Source organism: Eretmochelys imbricata, chromosome 2 (assembly GCF_965152235.1).
Source record: "Eretmochelys imbricata isolate rEreImb1 chromosome 2, rEreImb1.hap1, whole genome shotgun sequence".
In the NCBI taxonomy this organism is placed as follows: Eukaryota; Metazoa; Chordata; order Testudines; family Cheloniidae; genus Eretmochelys; species Eretmochelys imbricata.
The window spans coordinates 82,229,126-82,255,890 of record NC_135573.1 but is presented as its reverse complement, the minus strand read 5'-3'; the positions used below and the strand labels follow the sequence as shown (position 1 = coordinate 82,255,890).

Below are 26,765 nucleotides of genomic sequence, written 5' to 3'. Positions count from 1 at the left end.
GCATCCGGCATGTAAATATCTTGCGACAACAGCTACAACAGTGCCATGCAAACGCCTGTTCTCACTTTCAGGTGACACTGTAAACAAGAAGCGGGCAGTATTATCTCCTGCAAATGTAAACAAAATTGTTTGTCTGAGCAATTGGCTGAACAAGAAGTAGGACTGAGTTAACTTGTAGGCTCTAAAGTTTTACATTGTTTTATTTTTGAGTGCAGTTATTTTTTGTACATAACTCTATAACTGTAAGTTCAATTTTCATGATAAAGAGATTGCACTACAGTACTTGGATTAGGTGAATTGAAAAATACAATTTCTTTTGTTTTCTTTTACAGGGCAAATATTTGTAATAAAAATACATATAAAGTGAGAACTGTACACTTTGTATTCTGTGTTCTAATTGAAATCAATATATTTGAAAATGTAGAAAACATCCAAAAATATTTAAATAAATGGTATTCTATTATTGTTTAAACAGAGCGATTAATTGCACGATTAATCAGGATTATTTATTTAATCGCACGATTAATCTCGATTAATTTTTTTAATCGCTTGACAGCACTACCAGAAACATGAGTGAAATCTGCATTCGTCATTAGAAAGGATGACAAGGATAAAAAGGAGAACTTTGATTTTAGGAACAAAAACATTAATTCTTTAAGACTACATATGAGCTACCCTTTCCCCTCCTTTTTGTTTTCAGAGTTGATTTTTTAACAAATTCATATCTATGTAGCTCTTAAACTAAATGTGTTAATATTGGTTAGTTTATAAAGAAAATCAAATTGGTGCCATACATCCAAATCATGACTAACCTTACAATAATCATTGTGTGCATGAGGTGAAATTCAGTCCCGTAGATAGGGCCAGCACAAAGCCTATACACCATTTAAGTCCCACTTCAGATTTATTTTGAAGACTGCAATGGTACATAAGCTGGTTCTCTGTACAAGAGTGAATTCTACCTATGAGGAAAATCTTTCAAGCAAGGAAACATTTCAGTTTCAGAATTTCCTGAGATTACACACACAAAGAAAAGCATTATGTGAAATGCAGTAATAGCATTCCTTTCCCAGGAGGCCCATGTATCTGTCTTATATTCCATACTAACATTTTCAACCTTTCTGAATAGTTCAGAAGGTGACTCACCTATTAATAGAGGACTGTAAACAAGTAGTCAAGTAGTAGTTAAAGAGAAGCCAATTTAGTGGTTTCTCCAATGATTCTGCAGACTCAAAAACATTCCAACCAGCAGAGAAAATTGCAGCTGCCATCAAAGGGGTTTCTCGGCCAGTTTGGCCCAGGTAATTTAAAAGAAGCATGCTACAAAGAAGAATAAAAATAAAACAAATCAAACTGTCAGATCACTCACTGAAATATAATCACATGTTTAACAATCTGCCAACTTTACACCTATTCTGTTCTAAATGGGTTCTTGCACCACCCTTATCACCATGGTATTTCCCTTCCAATAGTGCCTTAAGTGATGTTACTAACATCTGTCACGTTTCATTTTCTCTCGCATCCTGTCCCCAGGAGAATGAGGGTATGCAGTGTTGTGTTTGGGTTTTGTTTTGTTTTTTGGCGGGGGTGTATTTTTAATATGTACACACTGCTAATTGTTTACATTAGAGAAGGCAAGGTCAATTAAGTGTGCCTTGCTCTTGGAACAGAAAGGAGTAGGTCTTACAAAATTTCATTTTTCTTAAAACTTTTGAAAATTGCAATCTACCCAGTGAGACACGTGTGGGCTGGCTACAGTATTTGGGAATTTTAGCCTCCACCATCGCATCACACTTGGGAGCGTGTATGGTGGGCACAGATCTTGAATGCAAAGAATATGAAGAGTTATTTAAAATTAGGAAAAAAATATGGCCGAGAACCCCTGGCCTAATTAAAGTCTTGCCTTCCTGAGTACTGCTACTTAATGTAAGGGGACTGTTGCCCCCTTATTAACATTCAGTGGGGGTGTTTTGGTTGGCTAGCTCCCAGTACTAAAAGGAAAAGGGTCTATGGGAAATCAGGACCCTGAAACTGACAGTCCCCAGGAACAATGGGGAGAGGCCAATGCTCCAGGTCAGCCTGAATGATAGGGCGGGCAGGCTAATCAGAGAGTCAGGAGGCCAGGGAAGTCTCGTCCTCCATGTGAGCTGGAATTGCCTGGGTCAGACAGAGTGGGGCCCAGCTAAAGAGAAAGCAGGGGTGCAAGCTGAGCTGGGGAGCAGAGCTGTGCCAGATTCAGAGAGAGCAGACCCTGTCCTGGGAGCAGAGCTACAGCCCCAAAGCCAGAGGCATAGCCCAGAGAGAGCAGACTTGCCGTGGGAGGAGAGCTGCAGCAACCAGAGCCAGAGGGGCCAGAAAAGCAGCCTAGGAAGCAGGTCAGTGCTGGGAGCAGAGTCACAGAAGCAGCCTGCAGAGCAGACCTGTCCTGGGAGCAGAGCTGCAGCAACCAGAGCCAGAGGGGCCAAAGAAGCAGCCCAGGGAGCTGGAGGCAGAGCAGCAGCAGCAGGGCAGAGACAGAGTGGTGGAGCTGGGGCTGGAGCAGTCCGGAGCTGGGTGCGGTGAGCAGCTGGGGAGAGCGAGGGGGACCCTGGGCAGCAGGCCCAGCACAGGGAGACACCTCAGCCAAGACGCTCTGCAGGCCAGGCTTGGATCGTAACCCCGACAGGGCGGGGGCGACATTGGGAAGAAGGGTCCTACCACTTAGGGCCTGAGAGCGTGTGGCCACCATCAGAGCAAGTGTCCGACACACAGTATCCCTGCAGCACAGCCAGGGCCTGAGAAGAAGGCCTGGGACTTACAAGGAACAGACTGTGAACTGCCCTGACATTCCAGAGACACTGTTTGTGATGTTTCCTGCCACAGAGCAGATTGATGTGTTTCCTTTAACCTTTCCCATTTTTCCTTATTCTTTTTAAAATTAATTGTTGATTAAATAGCTTGCATTTGCTTTAAATTGTATGTAATGGTCAGTGGGTCAGAGAAGTGCCCAGGACAGAGAGAGTACCCCGGAATGGGGACACCCTAGCCCCTGTCCTAGGTGACCACAGCAGGGTTGGGGGTCGAGCCCCCCAGGAATCCTGGGCCCAGCCTTGTTAGGGTTACGAGGACTCTGCCAGACAGGAGAGTGGAAGGGGAGTCCTCAAGGGCAGGGAGGCCACTGGGTAAAGGAAGTGGTAGCGAGGACTCAGATCCTTTCGCTAGCCCATTTCACTGGGGTAGTGCAGAAGCCAGGAAAGTTCCGCACTATTCCTCCACTTACATAATAGTCTCCATAGCTGCTGTATGCCTGAGATGAAGGAAAGCTCACAGGTACTTGCCACTCCAGATGCAGAAAGATTAAAAATAAATCAGGAGGATGGGTAGGATAGTGCAGGAGGAAAACAGAAGATGGCCTGAAAACTAGAAGGTTTGCTGTCTAAGGGCAGATTGGAAAAGGAGGACTTGTGGCACCTTAGGGACTAACAAATGTATTGTTGAGGTGTAGCTCACGAAAGCTTATGCTCAAATAAATTTGTTAGTCTCTAAGTACTCCTTTTCTTTTTGCGGATACAGACTAACATGGCTGCTACTCTGAAAACTGTCATTATGTAAGGGCAGATTGTGGCCCATCCTGCCTACTTTCACGGGGTACTATTGGAGTATAAGCCATCCCCTTCCTCCCCTGCACCAGCTAGTGATGGGTACCAGTGCAGAAGGAAGAACAGTCTCCAGGGGCTGGTACATCCCAACCCTATAAACATTTGCAGGGAGCAAACAGGAAAGAATGAGTTACAAGCAACATGCTGGCACAGCTGTACATTCCAGCATACCAGGGGTTGTAAACTGTGTCTGGGATCGAGCTGACACAAGGTTTGTATCCCCACATCCTTGAAGCGGGGGGGTGTGTGTGTGTGTGCGTGGGACACACACTGGGAGGCAACACAGCTACCTGCTGCCCCATACACAGAGCTTGTGGAAAAACCCACAATTGATTTCTAAACCAGTAAAAATGCTGATGTGGTAGAACAAGCCACAAATGGAAGCTGGAGAATATATGTCATGGGAAAGATATTGAGAAGCTTCATGCTAGAGGAGCAGTGCCCCTTCCAAAACAATACAGACTGGAAGTCAAAGAGAAGTGTACTTTAATTTAAATGTACATCACAGGGAAGTAAAGTCAATGTTTTATTTCCTTCTTAATCAGCCAAATTTAAGTTTCTTCTCGCTCTGCAATCTCCTTATGAAATGTTGTGGGTCGTGTTGCATTTTTTTAAACGTCTGTCAGGAGTCTACTTGTATTTTGTTTTCAATTTAGAAAGTTTTTAAAATTATTGAAGAAATAATTTTAAAAGTACTTTGAGATGAAGATTTTGAATAGCTGCTTCTTATAAGGTCCTGATCCTGCAAAGACCTACACATGTGTTTAGCTTTAAGCAGATGAGTAATCCAATTCACAACAAAGATGCTTAATTTTAAGCATGTGAGTAATCCCAATGTAGTCGATTTGGGACTACTCAATTGCTGAAAATTAAGCATGTGCATAAATCTTTGCAAGATCAGAACCTAGAGGAGAAGGTGACAAGACAAAGAAATAGATCATGAATCTATTATATGATGCAAACATCAAAGACACAGTGAAAACCAGCTAAGATTACAAAGGAACAATGGCAAATTTAAAACCACAACAACCCGAGGGAATGCAGCGTAAATCCATTTCCATACATTCATCACCTTCTAACATATGCAAAGCAACAGACAGTCACAAACACAGATTGTTGGTTCCCCTTCCAAATCAAGCCTATTCAACCACAATCTACCAGGTTATACCCATCCACCTCGATTCTGCCATTTGCCATAATTTATGGGGAAAAAATGTATGTCTCCTACATACTCAACAATACAAATCCAATACCCAAGCAAATGATACATTCCCAAACAAATTTAGTGGTACAACAAAATTACACATAGCAAAATAGTTCACCATTTGAATATTAAAAACAAACATGTTTGCATAACTGGTTACGGTTTCTAAAGAGGAACAGTGCCAGATTAAAAATCCCGAACTGGAAGGAAATAAAGATTAGTCTCACAGGCACATTGAAACAGGTGAGTCCATTCCACAGAATTATTCATTATGAGCTACACTATGGAAAGGGGAGTGCAGAAAAATCTGTCATAGTTTTTTGTGATATTTCTTATTTGGTATTTATAACAATAACAGCAAAAACCCTGCAATGGTCCAAATCTTGGTGCCATCGACGGCAATAGCAAAACTCAGTGGGACCAAGATTTGGCCCAATAGGGTTTAAAAGCTTCAAAGTTACTTATTTACCTGATTATCAATAACTGTATCCACTGAACAAATCTGTAATTATCCAGGTTTCAGAGTAGCAGCCGTGTTAGTCTGTATTCGCAAAAAGAAAAGGAGTACTAGTGGCACCTTAGAGACTAACCAATTTATTTGAGCATAAGCTTTCGTGAGCTACAGCTCACTTCATCAGATGCATCCAATGAAGTGAGATGTAGCTCACGAAAGCTTATGCTCAAATAAATTGGTTAGTCTCTAAGGTGCCACTAGTACTCCTTTTCTTTTCTTTTTGTAATTATCCAATAACTTGCAAATGTCAGGATGGCTTAGTAGGTAAATGCCAGTAAAGAGAGCCACCTTGTACCCATCCTCAGCACATCCCATAAGAAAGGAACAGAGGGTGCCAGAAGTTCATTCCTGAACTCACAGAATTCCCTTCCTACCTTGCAGCACAATTTTCCAAGAAGTTGTGCTGGCACTGGACATTGTCCATTCTAACTGTGCTGTACTTCCCTTCTCTGGGCAGGGGCCAGCACTGAGTGAGTGTTAATAATACTGCTTTTAGCCGCATTAACTCGCTGGTTTTGTTGACAGTATTACTTCCTCCTTCTGAATCATACAAAACAGATGCTCTCTGAAGCCCACCCTTCCTCTAACAAACCCTAACTATAAAGTGAGAAGCCCTGCTAGAGTGGAGTTAACTCCTAGGGCTTCCACAGGCTGCTAGGCAGGGAAAGGAGCATAATACATTGGCTCCACTTCCTCTATTTTTTGGCTCTATTTTATTTTTTATCTGCTTTCCTGTATCCTTTAGAGCAGATAGAAGTAGAGTTGCAGTAATGAGGAAGTTGTGAAATACTGATTTGTGACATTTTAATAAGTGCCTGTGTACTCTGCAACAAGATGGACCAACGTTCTACAACCAGGCCCCCAGCTTCTGGGGCACACAGAGAGAAAATTGGCAGAACTTTACAACAAACTTTTAAACAGAGGCTTTATTTAATTAGATCTGATGCTGAATAATGAAATCAGCATGGGAGCCCCACTGTTATTTATTTTCATATTACCTTCCGTTTATTTTACATTGCCCCACACTTTCAGTTTTTCTACAGACCAATGTCTAACTGCAGGGTGACAGCTGTCAAGGAGAAGCTGGAGTTTTGACAGCCCAGTACTTTTCGGCACCTGGAAAGGTGCAGCCCCACTTTGGGATTGTGCAATAAGCACATTGGGCCTAATCCACAATCCACTGAAGTAAATGGAAAGATTTCCTTTGATTTCAACAAGCTTTGGATCAGGCCTACAAGTTGGCTGTTTCTGCTAAAATAATCAGCAATGAAATAGTTAACACTAAGACTCTTTGTATTGTCCTGTTTAGGTTTCATAACTAAGAATCCAGTGTGATGAATGAACAGTTCACACCTCTCAGAGCTATTGTTTCAGGCTGTCTGCCAACACAGAAAGACATCACTAAATTGGTTATATTCAATTCACATTTTTAGGATTTTCAGTGCAATCATGGGCTTGTCTAGACAAATACAAAAGTTTTTTTAAAGGTTAGTTAATGTGCTAGCACATTTGAAAATCATGGTGTAGACAGGTCAAATCATTGTTAACATCTTAGCCAGTCAAAGTGAACTCTAGGCTCCCCTCAAGGTTTGATCTCTACTAGCAATGAGAATTACGACTGCAACTTGCCCTGTCTATACTGAGGTTTTAAAATGTATTAGCTAAAGATGGTTTTCAAAACAAACCTTTTATCTGATTCTAGACAAGCCTCAGGAAGTATAGGGACACTACTTTTTTAAAAAAAGTGAAATAATGGATTTTAGAGCACAATTTACAACCTGGGTGAATTCCATGGCAAATTCCATAATCATGAAACAATTAATGGAGACCTGCCTATATGGCTAAAAGTTCCATTTTACACCCATGGGTTTCAAATAAGATTTAATGCATTTGCAAAACCTGTTTGTGGGGGCTGAGAAATGAAATTCAGCCATGTAGATGAGCACCCATCCCACTGAATCATGCATCCTGCTAAACAGAACCCTTAATTAGGATCTTTGTTGATTTTTATAACTGTATTAACTATTTTTACTCCATTTCACTCCATAAAACATTACACTGCACTAAACTACAGCCAAACAGCAGCACTCTTAGCTCATGATTGGTAAACTAAATTAAAGTGATTTCTGTTATATAAATTCTTACCCGCCCATAGAAACACCTGCTGCCATAAATGGAGCTGAGGCATGCATGTTGTGTAAATGATGAATAACAGCTTCCAAATCCTCTGTGTTAGCAGCACAGTAAGTCCTTGGTGTCTGTAAGGAGCCACAAGGAAAAACACTAGCATAAGTATTTGCATCATCCTTAAGGACAAACCAAAGTGGAAGCTGGATGGTTTACATAACATGACACACTTAACATTTCCCATCAAACTACAGTAAGATGAACCTACATAATTTTGGGAAAGAAGTGGCAGTAGGAGTCATATTTTTGAGCACAATAACTAACAGCTGAGAGGTATGCTCAATATCTGCAACTTTCCAAAAATTAACTGGACAAATTCTGGACATAGAGTCTGTAGCTGCAATTTGTTCAAAAATTGATAGGCATCATTGCTAGTTAAAAATCTATGAGGAAGTAAAGTACATCATGAAGACTGCAACATGTAGAAAGGAGAGTGGCCTACAAGAACTTTCTAAAGTGTGTGTGATGCCCATTTCTTCATCTTAATCCACATTTAAATGTGCTAGTAAATATTCAGTAAAATTAAATTTACATATAGAAACTTTTAAAAAACTAGTCAATATTTAGGTACTACAAAAAGTCTTGTTTAAAATAGCTTTAGTACTAATGCTATTAAAACCTCTTTTAAACTAGGCGGTCCCTTTGAGCATTTTCCAATTCTAATACAGGCAGAATACCCTGAAGAAAGCATTATAACTTCTGATATCTTAGTTTGTTGCAGAAGTTTAAAATACAAAAATATTTGAAGCTGGTTACACTGAAAGGCATCCAAACAAGAGATCTGTTCATTAAAGCTCTGATTTAGGAAAGCACTTCAGGGTGTGTGTTCTCCATTCCTGTTCAGGAAAACACTTAAGCACAAGCTAACTTTAAGCGTCTTTTCAAGTTCTGAATAGGAATCCTTTCCCGATCTGGGGCCTGGAGAGACTCCCACTGCGTTCAATGAGAGTTTCACCTGGTCCTTATTGTCCCATCTCTCCTCCACTTACCCAAAGAATAAACAAGACTTTATAGTTTTACCTGCCCAGGTTGTGGAAGGCAGTACAAGTGGAGGCATCTACCCTCAGGCACAATAAGAATCCAATAAAATAGCTCCCCCCTCATAACACACACACCCACACCCACACATATCCAGTAACCTGTGGATTTCATATATGCCAAAACAAAGATTTTTAACTGTATATTTGTTATTAAAGATGCCAAGGAAAAATCCTGTCCCTACTGAGGCCAGTGACAAAACTCCCCTTGACTTCAACAGGATAAAGATTTCACCTTAGGTATTTAAAATATCATACAAGATGTTTTAGTTTTGTTCATTCAGAATCTCATGAACCTGAGGCAACAATGTATTTTCAGCTTTTTTTTTTTCTAACTGCTTGCAATTAAACAGCCTGGAAATTTGTGGCTGGTTTTAACACATTTAATTAGACAAAATTAATTAATTTCAATTTACCTAACAAGAATATAAAAATACTGAAGTTAAAAATAAAATACAAAAGGAGAAAAAAAGCTGGGATTGGGATAATTAAAACGACATGAGTTACCACTTACTTTATTATAGCTAATTAATTATAAACTGAGTGTGAATGTATTTTATTTCAATTAAATAGGCAAGTCTGCAGAAAGAAAAGTAAATTATTTTCATTAAGGAGATTACAATGTTTTTCATAAGAAAGTATGCTTGACTTAAATCCTGTAAAAACAGAGAGATACTGGGCTTATATGACATTTAATTTCTGAAACCCAAGTGCATTTCTATGTGCTGTATGAGGATATTTTAAAACAATAAAATAAACGTATCTGTTGCTTTTTCAACTGAAATGCCTGTGCTCATCTAACATATGATCATTTAAAAACAGTAATTCAATCTAACAAACTAACGTTCAACAGAACACCAATGATAGTACAGTATTTTTTAAGTCCTGATCCTTTAAATAGGCATTGTATAATGGAAATTTAAAGTTAAATCACTCTCTAAAGACAAGAACAAGAATTATTGTCATGACTACGTTTTATTATGTTGCCTGACTATGCTTGAGACTCATTACTTGGGGATTTTATATAAATATGTGGGGGGAAAAAACCTGCAGAAAAAATGTTATAACTTCAGCCGTTTTAGTCCATAGTAAGATCTTATAAAATATGTTAAGCCGATTACACTAAACACAAAGCATTGAAACAAGAGATCTTTTCACTTACTGAATCTGAAATTCATCAACAAGGACTTTGTGTGTCACAAAACAGCTTTGTATATACATCTCCAAAAGTATGCAGAAAAGTGACTCTTAACATGGCAGTGTTTTCACTGAAACATTTTAATGGGTTAAGAGAAAGCACAATGGGCATTTTAAGTTGTTTTAAAAATCAGTGGATTAAAAAATGCAAACAATACACAGTATTGTGCACACTCATAACAGCTGCAGAACTTGCCAACAAAATATATATGAAGAAACAAAGCTTATTCAGCAATATTTCAGCACATCTTGAGCCTAGCTGCAAAAAGTTCTTAGCTTTAAGATTTCAGTAATTTATCACTAGTTTCTAAAATAATATGCTGTGTAAATCCTGAAAACAACTTCTGCTAGTAGCTCATCTTGTATTGTAATTGTTGGGAAAAAAAATAAAAGTAGGCTTATATCAAAAAACAAAATGTTTCAGATAAAACTGGTTCATTCATACAATAATGCATAATGGTGGGTCAGTTAATAATGGCAAAATTTTTAAAAATTTTATCCAGGTCCAGTTAAAATTCATACAGACAATTCAGTTTAAAGTAACTGCCACTGCTTATTTCTGATTTATGTGTTAAAACATTAGAAAATATTGCAATGGATAAATTACAAATGTACATTTAGATAATATAGTATTTTTGGAGAAGAAAATACAAAAGATATTAATTTTGCTGGTAGAGATATTAAATTATTCAAATCTTTATAAAATGAAATACATCAGTGGAATACACTCCATCTGTACTGTGCAGATTATAGTACATTTATTTATTGCTGCAAAAGTCATGTTATCCTCCAGAAAAGCAGCTATCACAAAGCATTTTTATTGATGACATCCAACCATCCAAAATTCAGAAAACGACAGTATGATTTCTGAACTTTAAACGTCTATGGTTTGCTCTTTATCAAGGAACATGGAGCCCCTATAAGTAAAGTAGATGCCATATAAGAAATGAATAGCCTTTTTAAAAGGTGAATATATGCCAGTTATAAAATCAAGAACTAAGGGCCTGAGCCAAAACTCATAGAAGTCAATGGGAATCTTTCCATTGATTTCCAGGGCTTTTGATCTGGCCCTAACTGACCAACCACATTTTAGCATATTCCACTATAAGAACTGAGGTTAAAAATTGAAGATGGGTGCTATCCTAATCTGAATAAATATAATTAGAGATATGCACTCTGTCAACTACAGATTAGATTCTATACTAGTCATTTATTAGTTAGCCACATCAAGCGTGGTCATCTTAGATTAGAATCCAGCCCTAAGAATTAACACTGATGACTTCAATACATGCTGTCTACACAATGAAAGTTCTTATTTTTTAAAAAATTGATCCTTACCAAGAGAGTCTCACCAGCAGTTCCTCGGTTGTTAAAAACCACACATCTAAAAATTGAGAAGGTAAATCTGAATATATACATTGTTTATTGTATAGACGTGTACAAGAATCATTTTAGGATTACACTTTTATTTTTAAAGGTCATTTAAAAATAAAAAAATGTACTGGAAATACATAAAGAAATGTGTTCCAATAAGAAGTCTAAATTTATTTACTCAATATGTAAAGTTCTTATCCTGCAATCTGACCTGCGTGGATGGACTCTTACGCCTGCACAGAGATTCACTGAAGTCAATTGGGCTCTATATGGACATGTATCTGCCCATGAAGATCAAATTGCAGGATCAGAGTCAGCCTATATTATGTTTATTTGGTAGTAGACATGAGCCAGAACCAAAACCACAGATCTAAACACCCCAGAGTTTTGTATGGGTTGTTGCGGAGGGGAGTTTTCAATCGGTGCAGATGGACCTCTCTCTATTTGATCCTAGTGATAGTGGCAAAGCTTTCTGGTAGTAAGAATTACCTTGATTTAAAGATCTTTAGTTTTCTTGATAAATCTTATTGTTTTATTTTTCCTCTCTACTCTAAAAACTTTTAGTTTTTCAAAAAGTTGATTAAATGCAAAAAAGATGGACTTATTTTTCTTTTAATTCTAGTGATTTTATTGCTTAAAATTAATTAAAAACAAAACCACCCTATTCTGTTGTGATCTGACCTAAACATTTTTTTTTAAAGCTATATTCTTCTTGGGTGCCCTGACGTGTACACATTTGTCATGAATACATAGAAATACTTATTTTTTTTTAAAAAAGGTACCCATGTTTTAGGTTTCGGGGAGGGGGTTCTTAAGTTATTTTACAATTTTTTAAAAAGTAATACAGGTATCTGAACCTCCATGTGGAGAATGAGTAGCCAAATATGAATGGTCATACATGAGCATTTGCAGAAGTCAATATACTCAGTGCCAGAACTCAGTCTGAAGGGACAAAACTCAGTAGTCTTGAAATAGGGATGCTGGAGTAACTGTAATGCCGACAGACCCCGGTCGTTGGTGGGCAGGTGGGATTGAACCTGAGACCTCTGGAGTTTAGTGGATGAGCCTCTACAGCATAAGCTAAAAGCCAACTGTCTCTTAGCCAAGGATGTAGAGCAAACTCATTAATCTCTCTCTCTCAAGTGGTCTCAGTGCCACTAGGTGGGCCAGAACACCACACCCAGAAGGTGTGTGGGTTACATAATCACAATGGTACACCATGTTATTTCATCCTGAAGCAGAACAGCAGCAAAGTTATTGCACCTGTCAGCCCTAGTTATGATCCAATTCACTTCCCCAACCCAACTCTTCCTCAAAGCCTGAATAAGTGGGCTATGGGCAGAACAGTTCTTGCATGACAAAATCTACCCCTTAACCATCAGTTACAGGGCTGGAATGCTGCCACTCTACACACAGTAGATAGGGGCTTGTGGTCACTGGATCTGAGTAAGTATGGATCCAGTAGCCCTTGCCTGAGCTGGCACCCCCAACAGTCTCCTCCACATTCGCCTGTTTGGAGCTCAACACAACAGCCCTCCTCTTGAAGGAACAAAGGAAAGCTTACAAAAAGAATTAATAAGACACATTTATAAATAATTAAGGGAATCATTTTCCATTTCCTTACACCTTGTGTGGTAATTTACACCTGAGCAAAGTATGTCTGAAAGCTGCTGCTCTGACATCTTGCATTTTGCACACACTTTGCACGAGGTGGAGGGCAGTAGAGAAATAGGCCCATACAGTGCTCTATACAATTCTTATTTATTATTATCCAATATTATCCTATGTAATTTATTTCTGTAGATATAATTTGCTCTAGTAGACATCTTATACACACACACATACAAACAATTTTAGTTGAACAAGCAAAACGCTAGCCAGTGAAGCTAGGAGTACCTATATCCCAGCATTTCACTCTGTTGGATCATGTGAAGAATGTAGGATTCCTTGCTTGTTCCTGTGAGGCCAGGCAGTAATAGGATAGTGGGTCTTGTGCTGGCATCCGGAAAACATATGCTGTCATTATTATCAAACCAATCCAGTGAAATCTGTCCTCCATCTGTTGTTTTAATAAGCTCACTGAAAGGAACAGTTCAAGAGACAATATTGATTAGGGTTTTTTTTAAATGTACCATGAAAGGTATTTACAGTTCAGAAAATATTAGTTGTGGAATTTATATCCTTAATCTTATTTTAGTATTAAAAGTATACAAAATACTAGCAAAATTTGTGTGTAATTGTAATTCATTAAGGGCCAGACCTTCAGCTAGTGTAAGTCAGTATATTTCCTCTGCGGCGCTATGCTGATTTCCACCAGCTGAGGATCTAGTCCTTTGTGAATTACTGGTGAAATCCTGGTCCCATTGAAGTCAATGGGAGTTTTGCCATTGCCTTCTATAGAGATTCTAATAACATGCTCGTCACTGTAGTATGAATGTCATCTAGTAGGAAATTAAGCAACGTGACTAACTTCTGTCACACGTTTTTTTCTCTCATCATCTCCTTGGGGGAGAAATGTGTGTAGTGGGTTTTGTTTTGGTAAGTTAAGGGGGTTCTGTGTGTGTGTATGTTTCATTGACAGAAACACACGTTGTTTAAATGAGGCCAGGATGTCACCCTATGTCAGTGGTTCTCAACCTATTTACCATTCTGGGCCACATATGCGGCCCACAACATGTTATGTGGGCTGCATCCAATGCTACCTGTATGGCCCTGAGGATATCACATGGGCCACAGCTCTGCGTTGATTGGACTGTAAGTGGCACAGGGGCCACAGGTTGAGAACCCCTGCCCTATGTCTACAAATTTTGCTAGTTAGTACTTTTAAAACTCATCTGTGTTAAGACTGCAACAAACTTGATAATATGCCAAGAAACCAAGCAAGGCTTAAACCATCAGATGAAGTTTTGAGTCAGTTTTATAAGCATACTGTATTTTCCCTGTCATCTAGCAACTTTCTGATGAAGAAAGTGAACAAACACTCAAATGCTCTACAAATTACCATAATGAGGTCTGCCTTACGTATAACTTTTCTTTCCTCAGCAATGCAACACTAGTAGCACTAGTGAATATGAATCACATATGAATCACATATATGAATCACATATTTTAAAGTGAATAAGCCAAATCCTGGGCCCTGCTAAGTCTGCTTTGCACTGCTTCAGCAACAAGAAGCAGACTTAAAGCTGCTTTACATGGCCAGTTGAGGATTCTTCTTGCATGAGGCAAAGCTTGAGTGGCGCAAAGTCTGTGTTCCCAGATCTATCCACCTTCCTCACAGACCTGGGAATAAAGGAAATGTTGTGGAGCAGGAAAACAGGGTCTGGCCAAAGCAGTTCTGTGCTCCAGCCATCCTAGTTGTCCTTTAGAATATCCCTTTGGGAGCTGGTGCAAGCTGAAGCTACTCAACATTGCACAAGGGGCTGAAGTAGCATCTGCCTGGGCCCAGGTTCAGGGAAGTTGTAAAGGTGACATAAAACCACTTTTCCCTCACCCTCGGGGCCTGTGCCAAATGCAGCTTTGAAGGACCTGAAGACTGAGCCCCATGTGTGTGTAAGGGAGATTATTAGAGAAAGAGCAATAAATATAAATACCTATTCATGTCCTAACTCAAGCATCCAAGAACAAAGGATAAACCTGGGGGCAAGATTTATCCCTGGCACTCAGAAGAGTTGTGCCTACTTACCAAGGAGCTGAATTTGGCTCTGGTGGGGAGTTAAAAGGAATACTAAAGGAGCAGTTTTTAAGCTGGGAAAAAGAGTAACAGTATGCTTCTCTCTTCCCCCAAGGTATGGTATACACTACCTGAGACATATACATCTATCTAGGTTATTATACCACAAGCATTACTGTGATATCTGAGTTCTGGTGGTTCCTAAATTACTAGTTACATGAAATACTATCAGCATTGATGATAACGTGGCTGCAGAAAAATTAGTAACTTGCAAGAAAGAGGCACTCACTTCCTATACTCCACTGGGGGTCTTGAGGTGATGAAGGGACGCAAGAGGGTCTGCACCCGGCCCTCCCAGCACCATACTGTGGGGCAGTAAGTTTCTGTCACTACAGGACAATGTTCTTGGAGAAAGCGGCTGAAGCTCTCACTGCCAGTCACCAACTGAGGTTTCTAGGAAGAGAGACCACAGTCAGGTATGCAGCATCCATGAACAAAACTCAGGCAAGGCTGTTTCATTCTCTACCAGGAGCTCATTTATTTTCGTAATTAATTTTTGCTTTCATTTTAAAAACATAAGTACATCAAAAAGCACCAGCAAAAAGCAAAGAACAACACTATTGATTCTAAACATTATGGATTCATGAGATGGTTCTAAAACAGGTTATTAAAGTACTTATACTCTCATGAAAAATAGTTTATGCTGGCATAATGCCTTCCATCAAAGGATGGAAAGCACTTTGCAAATATGACTTATGTCCCAAAAAAGCTTGTGTAACAGGCAGATATTATTACCCGCATTTCACAGATGCGGAAATAAAGAAACACAAACACACTCTTTGTACAGGAAGTTTGAGGTCTGTGGGAATGCTAGTGCTGACAAGCTGCTAGTATTTTAAACAAGATGTTACTTAGTCCTCTCTAGCTTCTCAGCAGTAGTGCAACAGTGGGAAATTTGAAGAAAGTGCTAGACACCGCCTAAAGCCCAGCCAGCAACAGGACCAAATTCTCCCAGCACCCAGTCTTTCGCCTTAACCACAAGGCCATCCTTCCTTTGGTGGAAAAGCCTCTGTGTATATTCCCAGTAATCACATACAGTGTCTCCTGTACTTTCTCAAGAAATGAAACATCAGGCCAAATCCTTATCTGGTGTAAATTACACCAGATGAAGATCTGGCTCATTGCATCCAAATTATTTGAGTCTGTGAAGTGGGGTCCACCCCACACAAGCCCTGACTGTGTTAAGGTGGGACTGGTGAGGTCAATTAACCTTAGATGCCGTACCTGGAGAACTGGGGCTTGATAGGGCCTAATAGCAGACAAAGCCCAGCTGGGAGCAGAGCTGGGCTAATAGTATAAAGCCAGGAAGTGCGAGCAGGAAGGGGTTGTAAGGAGGAGGTCTGTAGTCACTCTCTAGCGCAGTGGTTCCCAAACTTTAACAACTCGTTAACCCCTTGTTGTAGCAACCAGGCAAGGTACTAACAAACTTCAACTGGACTTTATTTTTAAAGTGGAAACCTCTTTACCAAGCTGCTGCTGCACCCTCGGTAGCTCTCATTCCGCCTCCTCAACTTTCCCCCCCTTCCTGTTTCCTGTCCTTTCAGACTCCAAACAACCAGTGCTCCGAGTTCTAATAATTACAAGCAGCATCTAAACACCACATTCCCTCCTCCCTTAAGACACTCTCCCAATTAAAATAAACATTGTTGTTCTAACCACAGGAACAAATATGAAACAAGACACTATACTGTTGGCAGAAATATTACACTGAAAACACTAGATACTACATAACATTGTCTCTAGTCCAGACAGGTGCTCATCTGGTCTGACAGGCCTTCTCTCAAGCCCCTGTTCCAGTGCAACGTCTTGTTGTGTTGATACTACAGTGAAGTCATCCAATGCAGACTGGGTGTTGGCATAATCTCCTCTTGGTGCATAGGCAGGTGCAAGATAAGAAGCATTCCATACCCGCCCATCAGAAAGTAGATAGGTATAAGGTCCCTTCTTCTCTATAATTTTAAGAGGAGTTGTGAATTTATGGTCCCCTTTGTGTAAAATTCCAGGTTTTCGTATTCTAACGAAGGAACCACACTCAAACTTTGGTTCCTTAGCACCCCGCCGCTTGTCTGTGAAAGCCTTATACTTTGCTGGGTTCTGTTCAACTGTTTTTCTCACATCATCCTTGGCTGGGGCATCAGGTCGTGCCTTTTACAGTCCAGCAATGTTCAGTTTTCAGAGTTGCAGCCGTGTTAGTCTGTATTCGCAAAAAGAAAAGGAGTACTTGTGGCACCTTAGAGACTAACCAATTTATTTGAGCAAAAGCTTTCGTGAGCTACAGCTCACTTCATCGGATGCATAAAAGTGGAAAATGCAGTGAGGATGTTTTTATACACACAGATCATGAAAAAATGGGTGTTTATCACTTCAAAAGGTTTTCTCTCCCCCCACCCCACTCTCCTGCTGGTAATAGCTTATCTAAAGTGATCACTCTCCTTACAATGTGTATGATAATCAAGGTGGGCCATTTCCAGCACAAATCCAGGTTTTCTCTCCCCCCACCCCACTCTCCTGCTGGTAATAGCTTATCTAAAGTGATCACTCTCCTTACAATGTGTATGATAATCAAGGTGGGCCATTTCCAGCACAAATCCAGAGTTTAACAAGAACGTCTGAGCGATGGGGTGGGGGGGGGAACAAGGGGAAATAGGTTACCTTGCATAATGACTTAGCCACTCCCAGTCTCTATTCAAGCCTAAGTTAATTGTATCCAATTTGCAAATGAATTCCAATTCAGCAGTCTCTCGCTGGAGTCTGGTTTTGAAGTTTTTCTGTTGTAATATCCAACTTTCATGCCTGTAATCGCGTGACCAGAGAGATTGAAGTGTTCTCCGACTGGTTTATGAATGTTATAATTCTTGACATCTGATTTGTGTCCATTTATTCTTTTACGTAGAGACTGTCCAGTTTGACCAATGTACATGGCAGAGGGCATTGCTTGCACATGATGGCATATAGCACATTGGTAGATGTGCAGGTAGATGTTCATCTGTTTCCCATGCAGTAACTCTGCGGGTGATCTTTGCGTTGTGGCATGTTGTGTAGCCTGGGTGCTTGCAAGAAGTCAGTACTGAAGGTTATCCACAATCGCCTGTCCAGTTTAGCCTTTTGCAAACTCTTTTTCAAACTTCTGTTAAACCGATTTCCCCATTGGCTTGAGGGTAATACAGGTAACTTCTGTGTAAAATGTTCCTCTCTGCTAGAAAAGTTTCAAACTCCAGGGAAGTAAAGTGACTACCATTATCTGAAACCAGTTCTTTGGGGTTACCTTCCCTGCTAAAAACTGAAGAGAGGAACTTAATTACTGTAGCAGAAGAGATTTGCGATGTAAACGCTACCTCAGGCCATTTACTGAAATAGTCTATTAAGGTGATGGCTTTTGGAGCAGTATCAAAGGGTCCTACAATGTCAATTGCCACTTTTGCCCAGGCAGATTCAGGAAGAGGAACAGGTTGTAATGGAGGGGTACATGTCACTTCTGCCTTATCATGCATTTGGCAAGTGACACAGGATTGTATGAGTGCTTCAGTTTGAGAGTCCATCTCTGGCCACCAATACAGATCCCGTAGTCATTGTTTGGTTCTGACAATTCCTTGATGAGTATCGTGTGCCAGGTGTATGAGTTTTGACTGTAATTCTTCTGGCACAAGTAGCCGGTGTGTACCTCGTAGCACACAGCCATCAAGCAAAGAAAGTTCATCCCAAACTCTAAAATAAGGCAGCAAAACTGGGTCAAGGTTTTTAGGGTTACTGGGCCATCTCTTTATCAGAAATTCCCATAGTTTTTGTTGAATTGGACATGCTGAACAAGCAGCTTGAAATTGTACTTTTGTAACTGCAGTAAGAGTGCTTATAATAAGCGTAACTACTACATCCTCATCCTCCAGTAGACCATCTGGTGAAGGCAAAGGCAGGTGAGAAAGGCAATCAGCTACCACATTTTGGTTTCCAGGCTTACATTCCGGTTCATAATTGAAAGCGAGTAGTCTTGCAGACCATCTAGCAATATGATATCCTGCTCTTCCCAGTCCTTTTGTGGTGAGCAACGTTGTCAAAAGGCTGCGGTCTGTGCGCAACTTGAACATGCGGCCCCACAGGTAAGTTCTCCATTTTTCAGTAGCCCAGACACAAGCAAGTGCTTCTTTTTCGACTGTAGAATATTTTATATTAACTTAGTGTCCTTGAAGCAAATGCAACAGTCCTCTCTGTGTTGTCCTCATGAAGTTGTGTGAGGACAGCCCCAAGTCCATAATCAGAAGGATCAGTAGTTACAATTGTGGGCAATGCAGGAGTGAATAGTGCAAATACTGGACTATGTACAATCAAGTCTTTCACCGTTTCGAAACTAGCTGGTGCATCCGTTGTCCACACTAAAGTTGAACTTCTCTGTAGTAATTCTCATAACAATTCAATGACAGAAGCATAACTGGGAATGAATTTTGCATGTCAGGAGGTAAGACCCAAGAAGGAACGTAAGGTTTGCAAGGAGGAGCATTTGAAATTGCCAGGATATGATCTGGATCAGGTTTTAGTCCAGCCTGTGAAATTGTATGCCCCAAAAAGGATAGTTCAGTTTGTCTAAATTTGCATTTGGACCTATTGAGGTTGAGGCCTGCTTTGCTGATGCAGTTTAGTACCGACTGCAAGTTATTGTCATGCTCCTCCAAAGTATTTCCAAACACGATAATATCATCCAAATGGCACTGAACTCCATGTTGATTCTTCAGAATCAATTACATCATTTTTTGGAAGGCACTTGGGGCTGATGCAAGACCGTATGGGACACGTTTAAAACAGAATAGTCCCTCATGGGTAATAAATGCTGTGAGGTCTCTGCTATCTTCATGCAACATAACCTGGTAGTATGCGGTCTGCAAATCAAGAGTAGAAAACATCTTTGCTCCACAGAGTTCTGCAAATACTTCTTCTATGTGAGGAAGAGGATGGCTGTCAATCCCAATAGCTTTATTTGGCTCCCTTAAGTCCACACAAAGGCGAATGCCTCCATCCTTCTTCTGCATCACTACTAAAGGTGAAACCCATTCCGAGGAGTTAATCTCTTCAATAATGTTCTCTTGAACAATTCTTGAATGGTCCTCTTGAACAAGTTTTCTAAGTTCCTCTGAAACAGCTTCCCTGACTGAAAATGGTAAGCACCGTAATTTCTGTCATACAGGCATCACATTATTCCGCATTTTAACTTTATGTAGAAACCCATATGCACAGCCGAGTTTCTCCTCAACCTGGTGTTGGGCCCAGCTGAAACTGGTGTGTGTACCACAAGAGTGTTTTGCTGAGGAAGATCAATGCGTCCATTAACTACCCTGAGATTTAAAGCAGCCAGTAAATCTCTGCCAAGGATAGGAGTGCCTTTGTGGACAATGTAGAACTCTGCAGTTACACAGCAATCACCAAAAGTAACAATTGCTGGCAGGCAGCCATGTACTGGAATATGGTTTTTCAAATAGCACACGATGTGAAGTTTGGGTTCAGTAAGAGGCACATCTTTAAAGTAATGCAGATAGATGGAATCAGGTAGTATAGATACTGCTGAGCCAGTGTCCAACATTAGCTTAATAGAGTGTGATTTGCCTGAGGGTATGGCGGAAATGTTTACTGTGCACTTTATTTGTTCTGGAATACGTGCAGTAGTGATTTTGTCCACGCTCAGCACAGTAACATCTGGTATTGTAACGGAATGCACCTGTTGATTGAACAGGCTGCTGCGACATACTTTAGCAAAATGCCCAATCTTTTTGCAATCATTGCACTGAGCTACTTTTGCCAGACATCCTGTGTAGCTTTCAAGGTGTTGTGGGGATCCACAGTGAAAGCATTCTTTTACTGTATTCTGAATTTGCTGATTCGGTGGTTTTCCATTAGTTTTCTCCTTGTAATCATTTGTCTGCAGCGATAGTGAACTTTTCTGCAAAGGAGTCACAGCCTGGACTGTGCCTCCTGTATCCATGCTCATTATTTTGGCTTCAGCTGTAGCTGACTCAATCTGGGTAGCAATGGTTATTGCTTTTTCTAGTGTAAGTTGTGGTTCTAGAAGTAAACGTTCTCTTACATGAAGCATGGTTGTTTTCTCAATGAGCTGGTCTCTAATCATCTCATCTGCCATATTCCCAAAGTCACAAGTTACAATCAGACTCCTCAGGGAAGCAATATACTGCATTATAGTCTCCCCTGTTTTCTACTCACACTGGCGAAATCTGTAGCGATTAGCTACTACACTCACTTTTGGCACAAAAATGTTATTTAATGCAGTGAGTGCAGTCTCATATTTACCATCTGCAATGGGAAAAGTGTAAAATATACACTGCCCTTCTGCTCCAAGGCAGTGGATTAGCACAGCACGCTGTCTTACTTCAGAAATCTCTGTAGCAGCGATTGCAAGCGGATAAGTCTCAACATACGGATCCAGGCAGTAGAAGCAATTGGAGGCTCACCTGGGCTTTGCAGAAAGGGTGCAGGTGGGTTCAGAGGCAGAAGATCCATCCTCATTGCCAAAATGTTGTAGCAACCAAGCAAGGTACTAACAAACTTCAACAGGACTTTATTTTTAAAGTGGAAACCTCTTTACCAAGCTGTTGCTGCACCCTTGGTAGCTCTCACTCTGCCTCCTCAACTTCCCCCCACTTCCTGTTTCCTGTCCTTTCAGACTCCCAACAGCCAGTGCTCCCAGTTCTAATAATTACAAGCAGCATCTAAACACCACATCCCTTTCACGAAAATATCAAATCTCGTGAACCTCCTAAAAATGAATATTTCCAGGAATTTTCTCCCTTATCTGAGCATAAATTATAGAAGCAGTGATCTTGGAAATAATTAGTTTTTTTATGACATGCTTATTACACACTTTATTATTACATTATTATTTATCATTACATTATTAATTTTATTACATTATGAAAATGGCAACACTCTTCCAAGATTCCACTTTTGTAGCTCATATCACTTCGATTAAGCCTCCTACATGTTTCATCAAAGAGTACCAGATGTGAAACAGCATGTAGGTATTTAAGAAGCCAGCTCAGATAAAGAGTTCCTCCCACAAGGATTCGGGTCTTGAGCAGTTCAGCCAAACAACGCACGACTACAACAAAGCTTAAACTTGTTCTTCCAGGAAGTCATGGTCACAGGGCTCGGGCTGCCCCGGCGGCCAGGGTCCCTAGGGATGGCTCTGTCCACTATTACAGAATTTTTTTCTGAGAACCCCCTGATACATTTTGCGAACCCCCAAGGGTTCACGAACCCCAGTTTGGGAATCACTGCTCTAGAGGGAAAGGGAGTTAGTCAGGGGCAAGGAGGAGAGCTGGGGGAAGAGTAAGACCTGGGGTCCTGTCCTGGACTAGGCAGTCTCACAAGAGGTCTAGAGGGGGTGATGTAGCCACAGGGAGCTGAGGAAACTCTGCTGATAAACACAGAGACAGGCAGGGGATAAGCGGTGGGGTAGGAAAGAGCAGGGAAACAACAACTGAGACTGAGCAGGTCTGGATTGCTAGTCAGACTTGTCCCTGGATTAGCAGGAGGGCCTGGCTTCCCCTACCAGCCTCTGGGAAGTGGTGCAGGACCTAGAGGTGCAACGGAAGACCCACTGAGGTGGTGTCCTGACAGCTTGTCTGGTGTGAGTGGATTACCTGGAAGTGGGGTTAGGGACTGGTCAGAAGGCTGAGTTAAAAGGGAGCATCCAATTCAGACACAGGGGTGACCAACAGAAGTGCCAGATGGGGTAAAAAAATAATAACCCAGCCACAAGGAGGTGCACCTGTGGTGAGTGAACCCTTTCAGAGTCAATTATTTGTGAAATACAGGGAAGGAAACATAGAAGTGTCTGAGCTGCATATCAAAGTATGTATATCTAACTAATAACAATGCAGGGAACAGAAAAATTGTACAGAGGAGAAAGATAAACTATTTTCTTTGGCTGCAATGTTAGTAAATGCTTAGAGCCAGAGAATAGATGGTTTAGAAGGGGGAGAATTTTCTTAATTTCTCCTTCCAGCACTCCTTGTACCCATGGTCTGTCTACTGAAACTGACAAAAGGATGCTGTCAGGGCAATTTTCTCACCATCCCCCTGCCCACCCTCCCAAAAAATTGGATACGAAAAGATAGACTTAATAAACCTAAAAATCCCGTAAATCAGTTTGTGTAAGCAAATGAGCATTTCCCCGGCAGTGTGTGCAACCCAAACAAAGGAGCACCCTTCTAGGGCAGGCGACAGTGACATTGACTGGAAGCCGCCTAGAAAGCGGAATCAACGCGGCTTTGGTTTTACTTGTCCAAAGGTGAAAGAAACTTCAGACCAGAAGAAAGGGGGCGAGTGCTGAAGTGTCCTGCGGTTTGCAAACTCCTCTTGGCTTTAGCGAGAGAGCGGCGATTTGTATCAGAGCCGAGGACATTTGCCTTTTTAAAAAAGCGTTTTAACCTGACGGTGACCCTACTGTAAAGCTGTCAGAGCATTATGTGTCCTCTACCCCCAGAACCATCCTACCGCGCCTGTCTCCACTCACCTTGGCGATGCTATTGAGGTAATAGCAGGCGAAGGCGGCGGTGAAGCCCAGCACCAGGGACAAGCCCACACCGGAACCGAAGAGCCCCACCGGCACCTGGATCTCCAGGTATAGGGACAGCTCCCGGGTCAGCACCTGCAGATCGGTCTCCAGCAGCCTCATAGCAGCAAAGGCAGCACTGGTCGGCGGGATGTAACAAACACACACACACACACACACACACTGGGGGGGGGAGGGGTGTGAAGCGCCCGGCGATGCAGGGCTGGGGACCAGTGCATACACCCTAGGGAAGCACGGGGGGAAGGAGTCCGGCAGCTGACCCCGTTCCTGCCGCTTCCCCGGGATCCAGACGGTGCAGATGCCGCAGCCAGCGGAACGCTCCGGGGCAGCCCCAGCTGCCGCGGAGCTTCCTCTCCTTGCGGCTGCCCAGACTGCTCCGCCCCTGCCCTCCCCTCCGGTGGTCCAAGGCCGGGGCCGTGCGCTCGGGCGGAGATTACTGCAGTGGGGGACGGGGCGAGACAGCTGTGACAGCGGGCAAGAGCCGCACCCGGGCAGGGGGCTAGAGAGGCAGGGATGTGGCGGTGGGGTGGGGGTGGGGAGATCTGCATTCAGGAGGATCCTGCCGCCCTCTAGCTGGTGATGGGGGCGCAGGAATCAGGCTTGTTGCAGGGTGGGCTCAAGGCCATGCTTCCAAAGCGCTTTGACTCACTAGCAGGTGGGAGCGATGGTGTAGAAAGGGCTTCCCTGCATATCACATGTCCTTACATCGTGGTTTGATAACTCACAAGGAGTGGCCATGGGCCTCTCCCAGACTGAGGTGTGGACAGGAAGAACTATCTGGGCAGGATGAGTTTCTTCTATGCCCCATTGTGAGAGTTTAGTGTCCATGATGGGCCATCAATACACAGCTGTCTTGCACCAATGTAAATTCTGTCTGCTGCTGGGTGTTACCCAGGAATACAACACATGTATAAGATACCTGTACATAGCCAATATTCATAACTTCAGATACAAAAATGATACATGAATATAAACAGGGTAATCATACTTAGCAAATCATAACTTTTCCGTCTACACCTTGTGACATACTTTGTACAAGATTTGTTGCAACTGCATAACAGTTGTAGAAACAATGATAATAATGGTCATATTCAAGCATCACACATACCCAGCCAGCTCTCTACAGAAAATAGTTCAGGAATCACTGCTCTGGCAGAACAAGTCCATTCTAGGCCAAGGCTTTCACCTTCTCGCTTTCATGGCCAATGTGTCATTTCCATTCAGTCACTTTGTGAACCGCAGTTCTTCAGACAGACCTAAAGCTCCTCACTTTCAGTGAGAACAGAGTCCAAGGCAAGGCTGGAATTTAAAACTAACGTGTCAGTTGTCAAAATAGAAAAAAAAACCATATTTATTATTTAAGCATGTGTATATTCAGACAGTAATAGTAACTAGTAATCTCTCACTTATACAGGGCCATACATTGGCAAGAGGGCTGAACTGATTTTGTAAGATATAAAAACATGAATCTTCATGGGCCACGTCATGTTGAATGGTCCCTCAAAATGTGTATTAACTACTTATGCTAAACAATCTGTTCCTTCTTCTTTTTAGCTGTGACACACTGGGTATGATCACACTGCAATTAAAACCCTGTGGCTGGCCTCTGCCAGCTGATTTGGACTTGTGGGGCTCAGGCTAAGGGACTGTTTAATTGCAGTACAGATATTTGGGCTTGGACTCTAAGACCCTGTGAAGTGACAGTAGTAGGTGTGCCAGTAACTGTTCTTCCATACAATGTTTCTTTGTACATAGCCCGTTTAAGTCTTCTAGTAATCCTCTGATATCTTCTCGGAGATACAAGAGAACAGACCACTTCTTGTTCCTACATATCGAATTCCAAGAGACACTAGAGTTGGGGGAGGGGAGGGAGGGAGAGAGGGGAACCCGGTGTGAACTTTGCTTATAGCTTTTTCAAAGGAGCAGAGTCCAAAATTCCAAAGATACTTGCTACATTTACAATGCTCTTTGCCCTCCATTCCTTAGATACCTATTGGATCAACCTAGCTTTAACGGATTTAGAGGGAAGCCACAGATTTTTCTTTGATTTTGTATGCTTGTCTCTAAACCACGTTATTCAAACAGCTTACTCAACCTATTGTTTGTCTAGTCTCCTCTGTAACTAGTTGTTTTGTAAAAGTAATTTAAAAAGACCTCACTTCGGTGCTCTGCTATTTTTGCTGCAAAGTGGTTATGTGATGATGGGGGGCTTTGGGGAGAATTATTGGGTTTTTGGATTAGAGATGGTCTCCAATTACAGAAATAATGATCTTCTGGGTGGAGGGAGCCTAGCTAATTCCTTTTGTACTAGTTTCTTTTTTCAGAGGAAAATCAGGTGGCTATTGGAGCTGAGAAACCATCTTGAAGGAAGAGGCTGGTGGGGAGCAGCACTCTGAGGGGAGAACTGGAACAGTGACAGGAGAATCAGGGTGTCTGGAAAAGGAGGAGTTGAAGCAACAGCCTGAGTAGGGGAGGAAATTTGAGAGGCAGCTTTGGCATGATCTGTTGTCATGGCCACCAATGGACAGGCCAGCTGGCCATAGTGGATAGTTGCAGAGGCTTGTGGGAAGAATTACTTGCAAAATGAAGAAGTGAGAAGAGTCTAGTGAGGAAGAGGGACTGAGGAAGAACAGCAAGAGACTGCCCAAAAAAAGCATCTGAGAGCAAATCCTTTGTAGCATGACAGGAATTTTGCAAGTTCTTTGCTCTCACTGTGATTCTGAATGGGCCACTAAATTGCTGCAAAAGTATGAAATGCTTAAAGGGAAAATTAGGCTTATGCACTCTGTTTCTTTGTGAAGAAGTTCTGAAAGTTTTTAACATTAAATTAAAAGAGGGTGCTTTTCTGCTTATCATTCAAGTCTTGTTTACCCTGGAAGACACTCAGGGGCTGGAGCACCCACGTGGAAAAAATGGTGGGTGCTGAGCACCCACCGGCAGCCCCCCTATCAGCTCCCTCCCTCCAGTGCCTCCCGCCAGCTGGCAGCCAGGCAGATCAGCACCTCCCACTTCCTCCCAGTGCCTCCCACCCGTTGCAATCAGCTGTTTCGTGGCACGCAGGAGGCTCTGGAGGGGAGGAGCAAGGATGTGGCGCGTTCAGGGGAGGGGGAGGAACTGTGTGAAAAGAAGTGGGGTGCGGGTGGAGCGGGAAGAGGTGGGGCAGGGGTGGGGCCTTGTGGGAAGGGGCGGGGTAGGGGCCGACGGGGCGTGGGGCAGAGCCAGAGATTGAGCACCTTCTGGCACTTTGGAAAGTCAGCACCTGTGCACATGGTTGGCCTGGGTCAGCTGTCTTGGGCTTGTAACGCT

The 26,765-nt window shown here is 41.9% G+C and overlaps 1 protein-coding gene across 1 annotated transcript in view; it reads right to left on the bottom strand.

Annotated features, from left to right (window-relative positions):
• The window catches only part of ABHD3 (abhydrolase domain containing 3, phospholipase), a 34,027-nt gene extending 10,293 nt beyond the window's left edge, over positions 1-23,734 (bottom strand). The window contains exons 1-6 of the mRNA XM_077810382.1: positions 23,400-23,734; positions 15,114-15,277; positions 13,048-13,230; positions 11,116-11,161; positions 7,502-7,614; positions 1,147-1,320 (exon numbers count right to left, since the gene is read on the bottom strand). Of these exons, the coding sequence (XP_077666508.1) occupies positions 1,147-1,320; positions 7,502-7,614; positions 11,116-11,161; positions 13,048-13,230; positions 15,114-15,277; positions 23,400-23,561 (842 nt within the window). The 5' untranslated portion in view covers positions 23,562-23,734. The remainder of the gene's footprint in view (positions 1-1,146; positions 1,321-7,501; positions 7,615-11,115; positions 11,162-13,047; positions 13,231-15,113; positions 15,278-23,399) is intronic.
• Between the last annotated feature and the right edge of the window lie 3,031 nt (positions 23,735-26,765).